Raw genomic sequence first — 19,845 nt, 5'->3', positions numbered from 1 at the left:
GGAAATGCCTTTTCAAAATGTGCTGTACAAAAGCAGGTACACCATCTTGCATGATGATCTTGAGTCCTCGTTTGAGCCCTGTGCTGGGACTGCTAAAGAGAAGAAAGACTTCCAACAGACTGAGAGGTAGAGAGCTGCCCCCAGGCACAATTCCAAGATCAGATTTGCATTTCACATGTAACGGTTACACAGGGAGGATTTGGTGTCGGTAAGCTCAGTCGGGATCCGTGCTTAAAGGGCAGTTTCTACCTGGGTCAACCGAGCAGAGGCAGGAGGATCGGGCTTCTCGAGGGGAATCCTCTGAGAATGTGCATCTGCGATCCTCTCAGTTCACAGGGCCTCCATCAGAGACAGCTCTTCCACAACGGACGGGGGTGGTGCGTTATTGTGGAAGCCCACTACTTACAACAATCCTCTTCTGTGTCATCTCAAAAAATAGCATTAACAATTTTTTTTAACTTTAGGGCTCCCTTTTCTAACACCCCCCCCCCCCCCCCAAAAAAAAATCCCCTATGGTGGACACAGTTTTGGTTCTCTCCCAAACATCTGACAACCATTACATACAAATTTGTCAGCTATAAAAAGACAAACAGAAAAGAGTTTTTTGTGGGGTTTTTCGTTGTTGTTGTTTTGCCTACACTCTCGACAGCGAGGCAGGTAAAGAGCACAATATGGATCATTCACGTCCTTTTGTGTGTGGATTTGGGCGGGGGGAAGGTTTTAGTGTGATTTAAGTCTTTCATGACTTGGGGAGGGGCTGAGGCGTGCTCCTCTTCCTCTTACTTCTTGGTTGACTGGCGGTATGGTGCCGTGGCACTCCCCCCTGAGGAGCTGCTGCTCCCATAGCCATTTGCTGCTGCTGCTGCATTTGGTGCTGCAAGAATTGCAACTGTTCAGTGCAAAAAGAAACATGGAAGAAGGACAAAAATAGACTTCAGTATGTTACTACAAATAAGATAATGCAGAAAGAATAATATTGACTTTAAGATTTATGTAAGCATCTCAAGCTCGTTTAACACATGTAAACTGGAATCCCTTGCTAAAACGTCGTCTAGCAGAGTGCCTTGTGTCGTACAACTGGCATGGGTTAGTGAAGCTGATCTAAAGCCTGATACATAGAACATACAAGAAGAGTGTGCGGAGAAACACAGGAGAGTGGTTAATGGGTTGCAGAGGGGAAGGAAGAGGAAGGAAGAGATAAGATTTGGGGCAGGTCATGTTTTGGGGAGTGAGGCGGGATACAGTCAAGCAGCACCAGTGGCGTCTGGAAGACAAAAATTATTGGCTGTGATCCTGGCATAAAAACAAACAAACAAACATGCAGCTCAGCAAACCGTGCGTTGTGCTCAGAGTAAGCCAGCAACCTCAACTGGGCAAAAAAAAAATCTTAACTCAGATTCATGCTTACGGTGGAACAACTTAATCTCTGTCGCAATGCCGTCGGCTACCTTTCAGCGGTCTGTTCCCAGTGACACAGTTTCAGAACCTGCTGCTAAATAGCTGTGCAAGAACATGCCTCCCACTCTGACACTTTGTTAGTTGTTGCCATTGGAAGTGCTGCGAGCTCTGGTGTGTGGGTTGCTGGAAGTACTGGGGCTGTGGTCTTTATCAAACAGCATAGTAACCAAACATACAACACAATATGGAGTGAATGGTGTTTATCTATAAAATGTATTTGAAAGAAGATTTTTATAAAAACTTATAATTATTCGTTTATTTTAGGAAAATAATACGGTTTATACTAAAACTATCTCAGTATTTTATAAAGGCTATGGATGGAAGCTATTTTTTAAAATTCATTAACGTGATAAAAATACTAAACCTATATGTCATAAAGCTAGTTTACCTAATTCCCTCACACTTTATGGTGCAGCACAACAGATGCCTGCAAGCTAAATAAAAACAAGGAGAGCTGGTGGAAGCAGGTGTGTCTAATCTCAATAGCTCTTACAAACTCTATATGTGTATATGGATGTTAATGTTGCCGTATTACTTGGATCTGTGGCTGGTGCTGCTGCTGAAGCCTTGGAGAAGGCAGCGGGGGCCCAGACCCGTCCAGCCCACAGCCCAACTGGGACAGCACTAAGGTGGAGGGGAAGGGGAGGAGGGAGACAGGGAGCCCCAGAGGGAAGGACATGATGGCGAGAGGGAGAGAAGCAGCAGAAGAAGGAATGGGGGGGGGGAGTGTAAAGACAGGAAATGAACAAGTGGAAAAAGTAGAATATTTGCGAGGATTAGCGGGAGAACAGGGGTGAGTTGTGGTTTCAGGAGTGCGTAAACACACACAGAGATGGAAGAAAGAGAAGCAAAAACAAATGTTGCAGGGAGGCCAAAGATAAATGACCGTGTGCGTTGAGTTTTAAAAAGCGCATTATGGAGAAATAGCGTGAATTGGGAGATTCAGGGAATTTAGCGAATAGGGCAAATTGAGAAGAGGGACAGGAGGACAGTGTAGGAGGAAAGACAGAAGGGTGGGGGCAAAAAAAAAAAAATTAAAAAAAAAAAAGAAAAGAGAAAATGTGGCAGAGAAGAAGGGGAAGTTGAGTCTCTCCTGTCAGATGTTACATGTTCCACTGAGAGGAACAATGGCTAACTTCAACAAAATGGTCATGTTTAGTTACAGACTAACAGAGTCCTAACAAACAGTAATTACAGTAATGAATACATTAGTACATCTTATCTTATTAGTACTAGTTAGTGTCATTGTGTCATTTTGTTTATGAACAGGTTAATGAAGAGAAATGTTTTGCGTGTGTGTGTGTATGCTTGTGCGGCTCATACCTGCTGCCTGTGGAGACATGAAGCCTCCCACTCCCAGATTTATGACAGCCGTTTGCTGGTTCCCTAAACTTTGATCTGACCCCTGGTCACTCTATGAAGAAAGTCAAAGACAACACAAGGCTGTCACACACAACTGCCACCAAAGCAGAACATCTGACAGTAAATCACACACATACATATTTAAAAAAAATTAGAAGGGGCAAGCAGTAGTGATTTTGGTTCCATATCGTTAGGAAGTGAAATGTTTTGGCAGTGGTTACAGATTCTGTACATCATGGCCGCTAGATGCCATTCCCTGTTATTCCAATCAGATTTGTTCAAATTAATCTTTTTTAAGATGCAGAGTGTCTCAATAACTATTAAGAGGTTTAAATATTTCGCAATGACTCAAATCCAAGCAGGATTTATCAGGTTCAGTAGTTTCAAATTGTTGTTCTAAAGCCATTATTCATTTGCCTCTTTAGGACTACATTTCTTTTGTATTTGTGACTTTTTCCTAGTCAGTCTGACATGCAGCCCAGTTACTCCATCACATTAGTTTAATTATAGCCCTTTTCCCATTGTACCTACTCGGCTCAACTCAACTTGGCCTTTTAGAGTTTTCCATTAGTTGGCAGTACCTGGTGTACTTTTGTAGTACCTACTTGGCGATCTGAAAATGTGGCATCAACAGACCGCATACAACCGACTGGCCAATGAAGTCCACTGGCGAATCCTTCCCAAAAATCAAACCCAACATTTTTACAACACAGCAACGAGGGAAATGACAAAAACCCAGCATAGTACACCATCATCTCAATATCCTCCATTGCTGTGTTGTGTCGCATTAAAATGACGCCATGGGACTTTTGGCTGTGTTGCTATAACGACGGAAAACACATTGAGATGGCACTCAACTGTAATGGAAAATGAATGAAATTGAGTAGAGCTGCGTTTAATCTAAAATGGTGGATTTGATTTTTGTGAAGGAGTCGCACTCATGACTCATTGAGTGATGCCACTGATTGGCCAATCGGTCGCATGAGATCTGTTGATGCCACATTTTTGGATTGACTCGGATCGCTTGGATCCCTGGGCTGAATAGGTACTAAAAAGTACGTGGCAGGTACTGCCACCTAATGGAAAACCCTAAAAAACCAAGTCGAGTCAACCCGAGTAGGTGCAAGTGGAAGAGAGGCAGTACAGTGCTCCCTTTAAAACCATGCTAGTTTTCTCAGTTCAAAGGTATGAATAGTTTTTGTATTCTATATTTTTTTAATAGGTGTGCCTAAGCTAACTAACTAAATGATGCCAAGCTACACATCTGTGAAGATGGACACTAAACATGACCAAAATCAAACCTCTCATATTTATTAGAAGATAATTTCTAACATTCCTCTGTTGCTGTAATTTAATTAAGATGTGTTCTTCTATACTATGAAAATATGGTTTTTGAGTCTCACCGTCTCCCCCCCTTGCTGCTGAGGACTGGAGGTGGCTGACTGACTCTGCTGTGGGGAGAACTGAGACAGCTGCTGCTGCTGCAGAGAATTAAAGATGAGAGGACCAGTGGGGATCTGAAGATGTAAAATACACACACCAACGAACAAAAAGTGGTGGAATAAAACACAGGGAGATGAGGATGAAGGACAGAGGGAAGGCAGAGGGAAAGGAATGATGCACACGTAACCAAAAAGGAAGGAAAAAGGAAATGGAGCGTTAACAAAGAGATCGGCACTGATCATTACTACTATCAGACTAACAGAGCTACAAAGGACTATAAAGGGAATGGCACAAGCAGTGATCCTCAAACAGGCTGTGTCTGCATTCAGATTACATCCTTTACTTCTTCTGCTGCTATTCCTCTAGCAAAAAAAACTTTGCTAAGAGACTCTTAGCAGTTCAAGAGGTAGAGGGGGTAAAAATGTTATCAAGCTAAGTTGTTGTTCAGGTCAGGACATTGCATAACAAAAGATGCATGCCCCTTATTGCACTAAAGCACTTTCAAGGGTTTACACTACATTGCATATGCAATGAGGTGTGGGGAAATTTAAGCTGCTGATTTCACTATTTCAGGTGTGCCAACACAGGTGAAGATCAGGACTAAGTCACTATGCCAAACAAATACCCAGTGCATGCTACTGAAAGTGTGTTAAGACTAAACTGTAGAGTCATACCTGGAGTAGGTTCAGAGGTCTCAACCCAGCACTGCTATTCAGGCCAAAAGGACTCCCTGGAAAACAAATCAGAGTTACCACGAAACAGCGAGACAATCAGGGCTTTATCTTATCTCTTCTAATGTCATTAGACCCAGTCTTTTTTTTTTACTGGAAAGGTACACACTCTAGAACTGGATTTAATTAAAAAATAACTCTGTAAATGTAATACAAAGGTAATAAAAAAGGGGGACATGACTATGGAATCTTACCCGCCTGTGCTGCAGACTGCATGGTAGGCATCAACCCTCCAGTTGGCAGGATTCCACTCAGGTTTAAGCCTGTACCCAGCATGGGATTGGAGCCACTCATCAAAGCCTGAGGACTGCTACACAGACAGTACAAGATCATTATTAAAAGCGACAGTGATCAGCAGGTGCTATGTGGCATTCGAGACAGTTTAAAATTATTACCAGACTGAGCTGACCACGTTGATGAAATTGAGCCCTGCTGGATTGGCCATGACCTGTGACGATGTGGTTCCTGTGGTGATGGATGTACCCATGGTGGGCAGGGGAATGGTCATGACGGGCAGCGTCTGGCTTAAAGCTAGCGGCTGTTGGGTAAAAGGCGTGAGGAGGGCATTCTGTGACTGGTTCTGAACCAAGGGAGGGTCTGAAGGGGTAGGGGTCACTGAGAGTGGAGCGGAGAGGGCATCAGGGGGGTGAGGGGTCGAGCATGGCGTATTGGTAGGCGTTGGGGTAGATGGCTTGGGGGTTCCCGATCCTGAAAGAGGGCCAAAATTGTACAACACTTTAACAAGACACAGTACTTTTCAGTCAATTAAAATCCATTATTAAAACGAAATTTCAATTATGAGGCACTAGTTATACCAAAACCTGATCCCCCCCTTTAATGTCAATTTGCGTGACATCTTAGTTAATCCTTTGATAATACTGCAGAGAACAGGGCTTGCAGTGGTCCACTATTACCCAATATGTTACTGTTTTTCCATTTTTCTTAAGAAACTGGACTCTTGTCAACATAATTTATCAGAATATGTTCAAAAACTCCAAATTGGGAAAATTCAGAAGCTTAAAGCATATTTAAAACATTCCAGGACAACTAATCGGACTCCAGCACTCACTCTGATTGGATCCCATTGGGGAGAGGGAGGCAGGTGACAGCAGGCCCACCTGGCCCAGCTCCATTGAGTGCTTTCTGTTCAGAGACTGGCTTTTGGCTGGAGGGGGTGTAGGACACTTAAGTAGACCACTGGTGGTTTGTGAACTATATGGATTACCTGAAAAATAAAGAGATAACATATTTATAATAGAGATGGCACGATACCACTTTTTTATGTCTGATACCGATACTGATATCATAAATTTGGATATCTGCCGATACCAATATAAATCCAATATAGCGTATTTTATAATCAATAAAACGTTGTTTTTTTTTAATATCTTGCTTTTTGTGTAAGTTCGTACTCAAGTTTAAAAAACAAAACAAAACTAAAGTTATTCTGTTGTACCTGTATGCAAAAAATACACTGCACTCAAAATATTTCATAGTTCAGCAATACTGAGCTAATAAACTTAAACCCTACACCATCCTCCCTATGCTGGTATTTTAAAGAGTAATTTGTGGAAATATTAAGCAAACTAACTAATAGGGTTGCCAACTCCCAGAAAAAAAAATAAAAAAATAGGGAACCACCCTCCACCTCATAATGCTTAATTGATGTAATCGACTTTAATTTAATGCATGTGTAAAAAAAGAAAAGAAAAAAATGAAAAGAAAAGCACAGAAATCAATAATTTTTCTACAATAATTAAATAGATTCAACATCTTTCTTCAACAGAATTGCAGACTACACAAATGGTACCTTCCAAAAGGAAAAATTACTGTAGCTTACTAGGTTATAAATTGGACATAATCCATAATACATAGTCCATCTCTAATTTATAATACTCTTTTCCAAAAAGAATGCACTATTAGAGCAGATTTGGTTCCACCTTTGCTGAGAATGACCTTGAACAGACTCAGAAACATGTTTGCAGTGCTTTTAATGCCTCTCTTATAATGCAACTTAATTATCCTAAAGAATCAAACTATCAGATTTGCCTGCAACCCTTTTCCCCTTCAAAGTAGCACACAAATACGGGGTGTTTTTAGCCACTAATTAAGGAATTGTGTGAGGTCAATGAACAATCGCACTAGAAGTAGAAGTTGTACCTGAGGAGCTGCTTCCTGATCCTGACGGCAGTTTGATGGGAGGGGGCCGGTGCTTCACCCCTTTTCCCAACAGAGAAGTCTGGACCAGTGGAGAAATACCATCACCCTGCGTGTGACAGTTAAACCTGTTTTTTAGCCGCACTGCATAACAAGAGTAACCCAAAAGTAATGTTCTCATCTGCACTAATTCCAAATCACTGTTTGACACATCTGAATCTCCCAAGCAAAGAAGTATGAATCTTCATGTTTACCTCATCTTTGCTAGGGGAGGGAGGCCCCTGACCCATGTTGCCTGAGTTATGGGACACTTTGACCTGACACTTGACGTCTCTCTCATACACTCCTTTGTACTGAGTAAGAAATCTGTTAAAAAGATAAAAACCTTGCATCACACTTTCTAACACCAGATCCCTAAAAAGTCTGTATGAATGAATGAATTTCTGAAGAGCAGCCCACAATGTGACTTACCGGTCCGCATCGATCTTTGAACCTATGAGGAAACTGTGAATGACACACAAAAAAGTTGAAGATTAATTTAATCAAAGCAGCATTTTAAATTCAGTTTAATATAATCAGTTTGTCTTAAAGGTGTCCTTACGGAGGATGTATGAGCTTTAGGTCTGGACTGTCGTCCTCTGCTTTTGATTCTTTAGCACAGTAGATCTTCCCGTACACAAGCGGGTCTCCCATTGACTGGAAAATAGAAACCTTGGTCCTCTGAGCTTGGCCCCCAACTTCACACTCAAATGTGTAGTCATCTACAACTTCCTGTGCAAGGAAAAAACACATAAGAGGACAAAAAAAATCTAATGACAAGAACACCTTAAATGGATGTGTGCAGTGACATTATATTATTGTGCAAAATTTAGCAACTACAGTGGGGCAAAAAAGTATTTAGTCAGCCACCGATTGTGCAAGTTCCCCCACTTAAAATGATGACAGAGGTCAGTAATTTGCACCAGAGGTACACTTCAACTGTGAGAGACAGAATGTGAAAAAAAAATCCATGAATTCACATGGTAGGATTTGTAAAGAATTTATTCGTAAATCAGGGTGGAAAATAAGTATTTGGTCAATAACAAAAATACAACTCAATACTTTGTAACATAACCTTTGTTGGCAATAACAGAGGTCAAACGTTTACTATAGGTCTTTACCAGGTTTGCACACACAGTAGCTGGTATTTTGGCCCATTCCTCCATGCAGATCTTCTCAAGAGCAGTGATGTTTTGGGGCTGTCGCCGAGCAACACGGACTTTCAACTCCCGCCACAGATTTTCTATGGGGTTGAGGTCTGGAGACTGGCTAGGCCACTCCAGGACTTTCAAATGCTTCTTACGGAGCCACTCCTTTGTTGCCCGGGCGGTGTGTTTTGGATCATTGTCATGTTGGAAGACCCAGCCTCGTTTCATCTTCAAAGTTCTCACTGATGGAAGGAGGTTTTGGCTCAAAATCTCACGATACTTGGCCCCATTCATTCTGTCCTTAACACGGATCAGTCGTCCTGTCCCCTTGGCAGAAAAACAGCCCCATAGCATGATGTTTCCACCCCCATGCTTCACAGTAGGTATGGTGTTCTTGGGATGCAACTCAGTATTCTTCTTCCTCCAAACACGACGAGTTGAGTTTATACCAAAAAGTTCTACTTTGGTTTCATCCGACCACATGACATTCTCCCAATCCTCTGCTGTATCATCCATGTGCTCTCTGGCAAACTTCAGACGGGCCTGGACATGCACTGGCTTCAGCAGCGGAACACGTCTGGCACTGCGGGATTTGATTCCCTGCCGTTGTAGTGTGTTACTGATGGTGACCTTTGTTACTTTGGTCCCAGCTCTCTGCAGGTCATTCACCAGGTCCCCCCGTGTGGTTCTGGGATCTTTGCTCACCGTTCTCATGATCATTTTGACCCCACGGGATGAGATCTTGCGTGGAGCCCCAGATCGAGGGAGATTATCAGTGGTCTTGTATGTCTTCCATTTTCTGATGATTGCTCCCACAGTTGATTTTTTCACACCAAGCTGCTTGCCTATTGTAGATTCACTCTTCCCAGTCTGGTGCAGGTCTACAATTCTTTTCCTGGTGTCCTTCGAAAGCTCTTTGGTCTTGGCCATGGCGGAGTTTGGAGTCTGACTGGTTGAGGCTGTGGACAGGTGTCTTTTATACAGATGATGAGGTCAAACAGGTGCCATTCATACAGGTAACGAGTGGGGGACAGAAAAGCTTCTTACAGAAGACGTTACAGGTCTGTGAGAGCCAGGGATTTTCCTTGTTTGAGGTGACCAAATACTTATTTTCCACCCTGATTTACAAATAAATTCTTTACAAATCCTACCATGTGAATTCATGGATTTTTTTTTCACATTCTGTCTCTCACAGTTGAAGTGTACCTCTGGTGCAAATTACTGACCTCTGTCATCATTTTAAGTGGGGGAACTTGCACAATCGGTGGCTGACTAAATACTTTTTTGCCCCACTGTAAGTATTGTAATCATACAGTCCGTATATTTAATGTATGGTAGAACTACCTGTAGCATCTTCAGTTCCAATGCTACAGTCACAATAGAAATTGTAGATACTGGGAGAATAGTATTGCTAACTTGGTTTATATAAATATTTTGACTTTATATAATATTAACACATTAAGACATATTGAGAAGAAGCAGAGGTTGAAGAGAGTTGGGAGTAAGCAGTCTTTAATGTGGATATTAAAAGACACATTCCCTGTATTGAGCTTCAATTCTTTAACCTTCAGGCGACCAGATAACCCCAACTTCAAATTTATATTTGCCATTATCATGTTTTTAATTGTAAAAATGTTACATGCCACATGTTTAACAATCTACTTCTCCAACTTTTTTCCCCCCATTTTTAAAACAGGAACTAACCGATTGTTGTAGCAAAGGATAATGGAAACTAATGTGGAGTCATAATTTATGGCTTTATATTTTAGTGTAATTTGTTGATAATTAAGCTTCTGAGTTTTTTGTTTGTTTGTTTTTTTTACACAAAATATTTTAAATGCAACACAAGTCAAATATGATGCAAGTCTAGATTAAACAGAAGCATGGGGATAACAAAGGCTGAACAAGACCCTGACCCTGTATTGCCTAAACAAATGAAAAATTGATGTAAATTTACTTGTAGAATTTGTGTTTTTTTTTATTTTTATTATTTATTTTATTTTCTCACATAAAAATGACTGAAAACCATCATTAATCATATCAGAAAATTTTAGCAGATTTGTCACGGACAAGGAAATAGTACAAGCAACTGGATGTATTTAAAAAACACAGCATAAAAAGGTGACAGTAACAACCTCAACTCGGTGATTAATCACCGAGTTGAGGTTGTTACTGTCACCTTTTTATGCTGTGTTTTTAAAAGTGGGACAACCTCCTTGTGGATAGGGAAAAAAAATCTGTGGTTATTTGTGGACTGCATAATTTTTTTATTTATTTTTGCCCTTGAAGACCAATTGCAAGTAGCTGCACCATAGTTATCTCATTTTTTTTAGAGACGGGTTGCCTATCCTGCATATCCTGTATCCTGTGCAAACACTTTGCAATTGCAAAGGCTGCTTGGTGGGAGAGATGTCTCTAAACACCTGTGGTCTGACTCAGACTGACTGCTATCACTCTCAGACAAATTGGAAAAGATTAGTATATAACTGCCGCCTCATTTACAAACAGGAAAGATTTGGAATCAATCTGAATTAGTCTGTGCCAGTAAGCTCAACTTATCTGTGACATCTCTTTGCAATAGGAGACTCGGCTCAGCTGGTTAAGTAAATGCATAAAACCAAGTTGCAGAGCACCTTTATCACCTTCCAGTTAAGCTGCCATCCTGCAGCAACTGTGTCACTATTTGTGGAAGAACTACACTGTAGAGTGTGAGAATGTAAATGTTTGCTTTTCTTCCTTTAAAGAAATAATTACCATTTCAAACAAACACTCTTTGCTTATTTCTGACAGCAAACAGCCATTAATGATCTCAACAATGTAAGGTTATCTGCTGCAAAACTTACCTCAGCAGGCCAGATCACAGTTTTATGATCAGAGCTTGCCAACTGCAAAGACCTCTCAACCACAGCGTACTTTTCCACCTAAATCAACATACATATAAAACTGTCTGTTACAGGGTGCACATTTCATTGCCAAGAAATCACTTGTGTGGTATTAAGTGTTTTTTTTTTATAAGTAGTGTTGGATCAAGTATTTAAGTGTGGGTTTTATAAAAGAGCCACTCACATCAATTTCCTTGGGCACAGTTAGTTGGCAGTTGTTCTGCTTCCACATGTCAACACACTGCAAGAGATGATAGTTGACAAGCCAGAACAACAGGAAGAAAAACAGGAGGTGTTAGAGAAAATCTGTGAGAATTAAGTGACGTGAGATTTTTGTCAACGATAGCTAACAATAAAGAGGAACACACCAGAGTACTGACACACCAACTTGTTTTCACCTATTGTTCTAATGACTCCCTTTGGGTTTAGTCAATAATTTAGAAAGATGTAAATAGACAAAAAAATGGGATCTGTGCTTTGGAACACAGTGAATAGACCCGAGATTTTACCATGGCTGTTATGCGAAGTAACATCATCTACAATTATATTGTCATAACAAACAGGCGAATGATTCTCAATTAGGAAAACGTCTGCCAAATTTATGTGTCACGTTTTTATGTAAAACTGTAAATGATCACAAAAGTATCAGCTTTTAGAAACATTCAAAAACACAGAAAGTGTTTAAGTTACTTATGACCAGAATGTCAGTGAGATAGTAGCTCATCCAGCTTGTGAGGCATCACAATTCAGAAGTGATTGTGCAGAATTAAGGTTATAAGTTCCGTTGTCAGTGATTGGCTGTGTAATCTAACGAGGATTCAAATCCACTAAGAAATCAAAGAATCTTACAAATAGTCATATCCAGAATTATTAATTATTATTCTTTCACTAAAATCTGACGGATCAAGGAGGAGTAGCAATTCTTGTGAATTGTGGAGGGATGGAACAGACAGACACCTCACCGTGGAATAAACTTATAGAGCCATTGACTGGATGAGCTAAAAAATAATTAATGCAGCAATCAAATTGAAACAAATTTTTGGCATTTATCTTAACTCTTCTGTACAAAAGGTCAGATATCCTTGAGCTATGTCTTTCCAATGAAGCAGAAGATGCTCATATTGGTGCCACAGCAACTCTGTTATAACTATGGCTGTACATCGAATTTCCAGGTCAGTGTTACTTTTTGCCTGTCCCATTAGCCGTCAGAATTGTTGTATGAAGACCAACAAGGATACCCAATGGATTTACTTTGCCAAATGGATCATCACGGCTTAGCCGTATTGGTCCATTTGATCAACCTTTGTTGTTATTATTTATTTTATTTTATTTTCAGTTGTTACAGACGGGACAGACATGACTGAGGGATAGGAAAGGGAGAAATGCCTCCCCTGCACCCTGGTGACACACCCGCACCCCAAGGCCCTACTTGTGTGGGTGGGTGTGATGGAGCGGGAAGAGGGAGGCAGCCGGGGATGGGGAGGAGCAAGATGCCCCTCCCTGGGGCCACCTCCCCCGCTGACCTCAGTAGGCACCCCCGTCCTTCGGCACCCACCAAGGCAAGGGAGCCCAGGCACATCCAGATCGGGGCCTACGGCAGCAGGACCGCCCAGCCCCACAGGACCCGGGGCAGCCCACCCGACCCCACCGCAGAGGAAACTGTACCCACCCTAACATTCAATCATCTCCCAGACTGCATAAGACAGTAGACACCCAGGTTAAGTTTATTCTCCACCTCTCCTATGACTCTCCCCCACCTGCAGAGTGGACTCCTGCAAGGATGGAACAAACTCCCTGTCAGTTGAAGAGCCCCCTAGTTAGGCCAATGCGCCAGAGGCCCCATGCGCCAGGGCTGAGCCCCCATGCACCCACCCGCCCACAACCTCGGCGACACACCAACAAGGACCTAAGCCCCCAAGGCCCAGCCAGAGCCCTAGCACGGAGGCGAAGCACCCCCGAACCCCAAGCCCCCACGCCTGCCCCCGCATCCACTCAGGGGCAGCCAGGCTACCAGGCCAGTAACCTACGTCCGCTAACACAGACCCTCCCCCAGCCCTGCTGCACGCAGCCACAAGGAGAACACCTTGGTGCAGCTACTTCCAGAACAGGTCAGTGTTACTTACTAAATGGCATAGTTACAACGGGAAACGCAGCATCAGAACTAACTGTGCTGTCTTTGAGAAGGGCTTTCTCAGAGTCAATCACGCCTAACCTAGAGGCTACCAAAGCCTCCAGTGGATGTAAAATACTGCACCAACAGTGCTAACAAGACAGATCATATTTCTCCCATATTAGGTTCTCTTCATTGGCTCCCTGTTAGAATTGAATGAATTGAATCTAAAATTCTTCTCCTAAAATACAAAATCTTGACCAATCAGGACCCATCATATCTTAAAGGCCTCTTAGTATCATGTTAGCACACTTTGCTCTCAAACTGCTGGCTTACTTGTAGTTCCTAGAATTCCTTAAATTAGAACAGGAGGCAGTGCCTTCAGCTATTAGGGCCCTCTGCTGTGAAACCAAATCCCAGTTTGGATTCAGGCCCTCACCTTCCACGTAACCTGATGTGTAGCTCCTGAGAAATGCAACCACACTTGGGGCTGACGCAGCATGACTGGCGCGGATTATGACATATGTCTAAGAGGGGATTGCAGTTACACTGCAAGTTACAATGTTACAACGTAGATTTTCTGCATGTAGATTTCGTAGATTTCAGACTAATGCCTGAACTGAAGCACAATTCAGGCATTCGTCTGTGTTTAGTTTTATCTCCTTTTTTGCTCTTTTTGCTCCCTGACCCTGATTCTGCTGGAGGCTTCTTTAAATATTTCCTTCCAATTGTCACAATTTCTTGATCATGAGGGGGATTGCCTCATTGTTGGGGTTTCCTCTTGAATACCGCAAGGTCTGTAACTTGTGATTTGAAGCGACATAAATAAACCTGAATTGAACTGAATTGAGGGGCATGGCATAAAAAAATGGATCACCTGCATCCATTATGATAACATGGACCCTCAGGTTTTACACAAACTTGTGGAGTACATACTGTTAATAAAGCCAAATGGAGCAGACAAAATACACGGAGATACAAATATAATCTATAATAAAGTAGTAGTAGTCCCAGTTCATACTTTTGGACCTCGATATATACTTTACAAACTGTGTGGATGTTTCCCACTTACGTTTCCGATCTTTGAGATCTTCAGGTCTATAACAGGCGCGGGTTTCCTCTCTTTTCTTCTCTGTAGGTAGTCGTAGAGTCGTAGCTGTGGTGGTATGGGAAGGTGGGACAGCTCCTGCTGCCTGTTCAGTGCAGCCCGAGAGTGCCTCTTGAAACACCTACAAAGCAAACAATTAACGCGTGTTAACAAAACCAAGGTCTTTGCTTCATTTATTGGCTTTTTTCCTTTATACAGTCACAGAGCTTGCACTTCCCTGCCTTCAATTTCACAAAATAAACATCCGTAAATGAGATCTTTATCCTGGCATAACCAATTTCACACTGAGCTGGCTTCAACCTAGATGAGCATGAGAGGGTATTCAGTACCGTTTCATGGAGCGAGTGTTCATTTTCTGTTTGTTGTAAAGCAGGCGGTTAGCTGTGCAAGTAACAGAAATGGAGGGGTCCAGGCACAGAGGTTCAGCTGTAGCCAAAATCAACTGACTTTCCAACTGCAGTTTGTCATCCTAAAGCAAAGAGAAAGGACATGTTACAGAAAACACCTGAGCCTGGAAAATTCTGGGATGGAGCACCATACTAGTAAATCCAAATGCACTTTAAATGAAAACACACAACAACATGTTTCAGATAAAACATACTGAACAATACTTTACCTGTGTCCACTTGTGGTGGTCACTGGTCATGGCATGGACATCACAGATGAGAGTCTGCAGGGAAACAAAGTTGTTACGAATATAATGTAAGTCAGATTTATTGTGCTAAAGATCTAATGTGGTTTTCCACTCATGCCTCCTCGTAATCTTATTCTATCTTTACCTGCATGGTTGGCCGCAGCAGGATATGTCTGCTCTGATAGGTGGGAATCTTAGTATTACCAGACTGCCGGTAGTCTCTGACCTCTACTATTACACAGCCACAGTGGAAGATGTTCACCTGACACACAAAGCATGGCCGAGAGGTGGTTACAAACACAGAGAGCTCACTAATCAAAATAGAAACCTTACATGGTTCTTAGCTCTTTATATATTTAAGCGGAAATGTGACACTTTTGCACCATCTTTTGCTTAAAATGATTGGATTTCAAAATGCACCACGCTTGCACACAACCTGTGATTTCTCCAACAAATCCACCAAAATAGGAGGCAACTCCTCAGCGTCGAGGTACTCCAGCAGTTCTCCTTCTTCATATGGCAGGCGAATGGTTTCAGAATCTAGAAAGTAACACAAACATGCAGGTGAGACAACTGCAGCACAAAGAGCCAAAAAAACCCCAAAAACCCAACGGTCAATGTAATGATCTAACTTGACTTACCAGATCCATTTTTGCCCCTGAGCATTAAAGAATAGCCTTCATTCCCAGGGTACAGATTGACCACCAGACATGATACAGACTCCTGAGACACCAGCTTCTCCAGTAGATTCACATTTCTCCTCAAATTCTTCAGAGAGACAGCAAATGAAACACACAAAAGACAAATTCTCCTCATTAGAAGCACAAACGTTATTAGTTATACCTGCTTAATGGCATTTTAAAAAAAATCTTTTTTCTTAAAAAAAGAAATTTCTCTTGTGGCGAGTGCAACAGAACCAAGGGCCTAAGATGCCCCCCCCCCCCCCCCCCCGAAAAAAGAAGAAACATGTATACAGATTAGCAGCAGTGTTTCTTTCCAAAGAAAAAAAAGAAAATCCACAAACCTAGTCATAAGCAACTTAACATAGGGTCTTTTTTACCTTTCTTTCTTTTTTTTCAATGAAAAAACAAGCATGCCACTAGGGAGAACGACTCCGTAAATGTTTATATCCTGTCATGCTGTTACTGGCAATAATCTCTTATCACAGCTAGATATAGACTTCCTTCTTCAAAGTTATGTAGTGAATGTGGTTAGTTAGAGGGAAAGTAGTTCCTGCAAGAGGCTGCTGAACAACGTCTTTTGTTGTTGTTTTTTGAACAATTGGTGGGGTTTAGGTTATGATTTATTTGAGAAAAGACACATCTTAAAAATTGGACAACTCTTGTCAAAACAATCGAAACAACAAAAGAAAATGTCAATTTATTCTTGAACAAATTGTCTCTCTAAAAGAATTTTTAAACAACAATTTTCCTCCCCAGTGGCATGACAATTTTAAATAAAAAAATACACAAATAAAATAAAAGGTACTTTGAAATGCTCCCTTATTCACAAGAGGTTGCCGCAGCAGGTAGCATGTTGGATTTGGCAGATCTTTATGCTGGATGACCTTCCTTGCTCAGCCCTAAAGAAATCTGTGTCTACTCCCCAGATCAAACCAAGAATCTTTAACTTGTTTGGCAAATTTGTGAAGCAGTAATATACAGATCCATTAATTTATAAAAATGATAGAATGTGTATTCTCCAATGAACAAATACGAAAGCCAATTTAGATATTCCTGAGCTAATGTTTATAATACTTTAATAAACATGTACATGTTTATTCCAATATTATTTAAAGATAATAATGTGAGTTATGTCCAGGTTAATTCAGCAGGTTTTGCAGTAAACAAAAGCAGGAAGCAACTGTAAGTTCCGGATCCACAAGTTACTGGGGTAAATAACTTACAAAATTGTTGTTTCTCTAACTTTACTACAGCTAAAACGTGTTTGTGCAGGTGACGGGAAACAAAGCGGTTTTGTGTCGTAAACAAAAAAAAATCCACTTTTTCCAAATCATTCCCCAAGCTTGGTTTTAAGTAAGGTTTTATTAGATCCAGTAATTACCCAGTAACAAGTGAGTCATGGTGCATAACACAAACCTTTAACTCTGGCTCTTTCTCACATTCCTCTATGTAGAGCTCATAGAGCTTCTGGTACAAACTCTTCCTCCCGCCAGATGAAATTCTTCGTTTGGCTGGTCGTTGTCGAGCACTTTCAACAATGTACTGAATAACAAATAACACAGGCGTTATTAATGAATAATGGGGCAGGAAAGAACTTAATAACACAATGAATAAATTGTGCTTTATGTTTCTGAGTACATAGTTTTAATTTATTTCAGAGCAAAAAAAACAAAACAAAACCAGTGGTTATATTACCTCCGCTCGATCCAATGCATATTCCAAAACTTGTTGCTTTGGGGGATAAAATTAAAGTGAAACAGATCAGCAACAGCTGGAAGTCACAGACCAATAGAGATCGGAATCTCACATGAAACACTACAGCAGGAGTCCTTTGTCTATGTAGAGATGAATGAACTGACAGAGATTGAACTTACCATTGTGGTCCACCGCCAGCTGCGAGCTGAGTGACGGTAGACGATGCTGTCCTTTCTGACCCACACTGTCACCTTCCTAAAGTGACCATTCACAGCCTGCACGGCAACACAACAGAGGACACGCAGGCAGCGTGAAGAGAAAACAAAAACACAGATTACTGGTACATTCATAGAGATGCACTCAGTGTGTTGCTGGCACGCTGGTAAGAGAGTGCTGATGCCAAATCATCCAGCTGACACTCAGAGATGCCACACACAAGCAGCTGCAAGGACTGAGGAGCCAAACTGTTCCATCTAAGTTCTTTTACCATTAGCTTATATTTTAAAATGCAATAACAAAGTAAACGTGACCACACGATGTGTCAGAGTTAATACAACAAAACAGCAAAGGTTAGTGAACTCTGGTGACTGTGAGCCCAGCCAAGAGAGAGCAGCCGAATAGCAAGAACTCGTTGATGCCTGACCGTTGGGCTAACGTAGCCACCGTTAGCATGCTAGCCCGTTCCGAGTGGGCAAAGCTGTAAGTTACAAGCTACGCTGCCAGGCTCACGTCTTCCGAGACACAACCCGAACAGGCGACGACAGTCTAAACAAACAGAGTCGACTTGCCTTTTAGATTGCATAGCGGTCGACTGTAGCTCCGATGTAAGAAAACGAAATGAAATTGAAATATCGGTGTCTTCATTGAAAAAAAGTCGGAGCAGCAGCCATTTTCTTCCAGTGTGTCAACAACAGCTAAACTTCCGGTTTGAGCAGCTGTGGGCGGAGCCATACTGAGCGCCTACAAAGTTGCGCGTACTCTTGGACTATAGGTATATTTGTATATTTACAATAGGCTATAACTGTTCGTAAATAGAGGCTGTCCCAAACTTGAAAGCAAGCACATAATTAGTTGCAGATGTAGACCTCTGGAGGTTTCAACTTTATTTACTTTCATTACTTCAAGCAGTTTGGTCATATTGGCACACTTGGAAGCAGATGGGATTCCTGCAGAGTGAAACTGGTCATTGTTTATGATAAAGTCATCTGGACTTTCTTTCAAACAGAAATGTTTTGAGAACTAAATGACACAAACCATACGGGAGTATGCTGTTATAGGTAGGCAGAAAGGGGAAGTTGCAAGGAGTAGAGTGAAAGTAGATGAATAGAGAGTGCAGGCACGGTGGAGTGCGTAGAGATGAGTTTCAGGTGTGATTTGTGAAAGAAGAATATCAGCAAGAGTGAAAGGGAAGGCTTACAAGATGATAGTTAGACCTGCTGTGATTGGAGAAGATGCCACTGACAAAAAGGCAGGAGGCTGAGCTGTAGGTGGCAGAGATGAAGATGCTTATTACATTTTTTATTGGGAGGTACTATGGACAGGATTAGAATTGAGTATATCAGAGGGACAGTTTAGACTGTGGATAGTGGACCCCCCCTGCAATTCTGATAAGGATAAGTGGAAGAGAATGGATGGATGGATAGTTCTATAATTTCATGAGTGAATAAGTTCATAAAAAAGCAAAAACATGTTGTAAATGCATCTACAGTTACATGTCTTATAATATTGTATATTTTTAAAGGTTTTTTTTTTTTTTTTAAATGTTTCTAGGCTAAATTATACCTAATGTACTATGTCACCTTTATTACTAAGCTTAAATATGTTTTGTTGATCTTTTGTTTTTTTCTGTTTTTTTGTCAAGAAATAAAAAAAAAAACTAAAAAAAAAACAAAACCAGCTCTTATGATAGTAAAGGTTGCTGACTCCCCTGAACCAGACACATTTGCTATTTTTTTTTTTTTTTGCAAAATATATGATTAAATTAATCTGAAGATTATAGTTTACATCTTGATATGAAAGTCTGGTGGAAAAACAAATGTGTGCAACTGCTGATTAGCCAATGCTATCAATTTAAAGGATGTAAGTAAAATAAAATTCTTTAGAACTGCGGACTGAACTCAAACATCCCCCAAGGCAGCTCACTCTCTGGGCTGCATCTACTTTTAAGGGAATTGTTTTGTAATGTTTATATATTAATTTTGTTTCCTATGTTATATTTAAACATACTTTAAGAAGTTTGTAGTGCAGTAAAAACCTGATAAAGGTGGTATGACAGATGTTTACTTTTATTACCAAACATTATGTAGTAGGTAATGGATAATATTAGGTGCTAATTTTTAAATAACTGGACATAAATGACTTAAGCTTATTTAACTTGTTTATTTCTCAGCTCACT

At 41.1% G+C, this 19,845-nt stretch overlaps 1 protein-coding gene across 6 annotated transcripts; it reads right to left on the bottom strand.

Annotated features, from left to right (window-relative positions):
- Positions 1–491: 491 nt before the first annotated feature.
- Positions 492–18,369, bottom strand: supt20h (SPT20 homolog, SAGA complex component). 6 transcript variants are annotated; one of them, XM_006800108.2, is made up of 24 exons: positions 18,239–18,369; positions 17,630–17,725; positions 17,451–17,486; positions 17,172–17,297; positions 15,714–15,840; positions 15,509–15,612; positions 15,218–15,334; positions 15,055–15,108; positions 14,768–14,907; positions 14,403–14,559; positions 11,405–11,461; positions 11,182–11,259; positions 7,753–7,922; positions 7,623–7,655; positions 7,406–7,517; positions 7,155–7,260; positions 6,064–6,219; positions 5,390–5,702; positions 5,189–5,304; positions 4,938–4,993; positions 4,224–4,337; positions 2,782–2,872; positions 1,994–2,082; positions 492–889 (listed from the first exon to the last, which is right to left on the bottom strand). In XM_006800108.2, exons 2-24 carry the CDS (start codon positions 17,630–17,632, stop codon positions 740–742), a joined length of 2,505 nt encoding a protein of 834 aa, XP_006800171.1. In that variant the 5' UTR covers positions 17,633–17,725; positions 18,239–18,369; the 3' UTR covers positions 492–739. The 6 variants fall into 6 exon arrangements, with proteins under 6 accessions (XP_006800171.1, XP_006800172.1, XP_035767610.1 ...); XM_006800109.2 differs by having other exon boundaries at positions 492–874; XM_035911717.2 differs by having other exon boundaries at positions 4,224–4,301.
- Between the last annotated feature and the right edge of the window lie 1,476 nt (positions 18,370–19,845).

This window comes from Neolamprologus brichardi, chromosome 10 (genome assembly GCF_056152115.1).
Source record: "Neolamprologus brichardi isolate AB-2024 chromosome 10, ASM5615211v1, whole genome shotgun sequence".
In the NCBI taxonomy this organism is placed as follows: domain Eukaryota; kingdom Metazoa; phylum Chordata; class Actinopteri; order Cichliformes; family Cichlidae; genus Neolamprologus; species Neolamprologus brichardi.
Note: the sequence above shows the minus strand (reverse complement) of the source record. Positions and strands in the feature narration are given on the sequence as shown.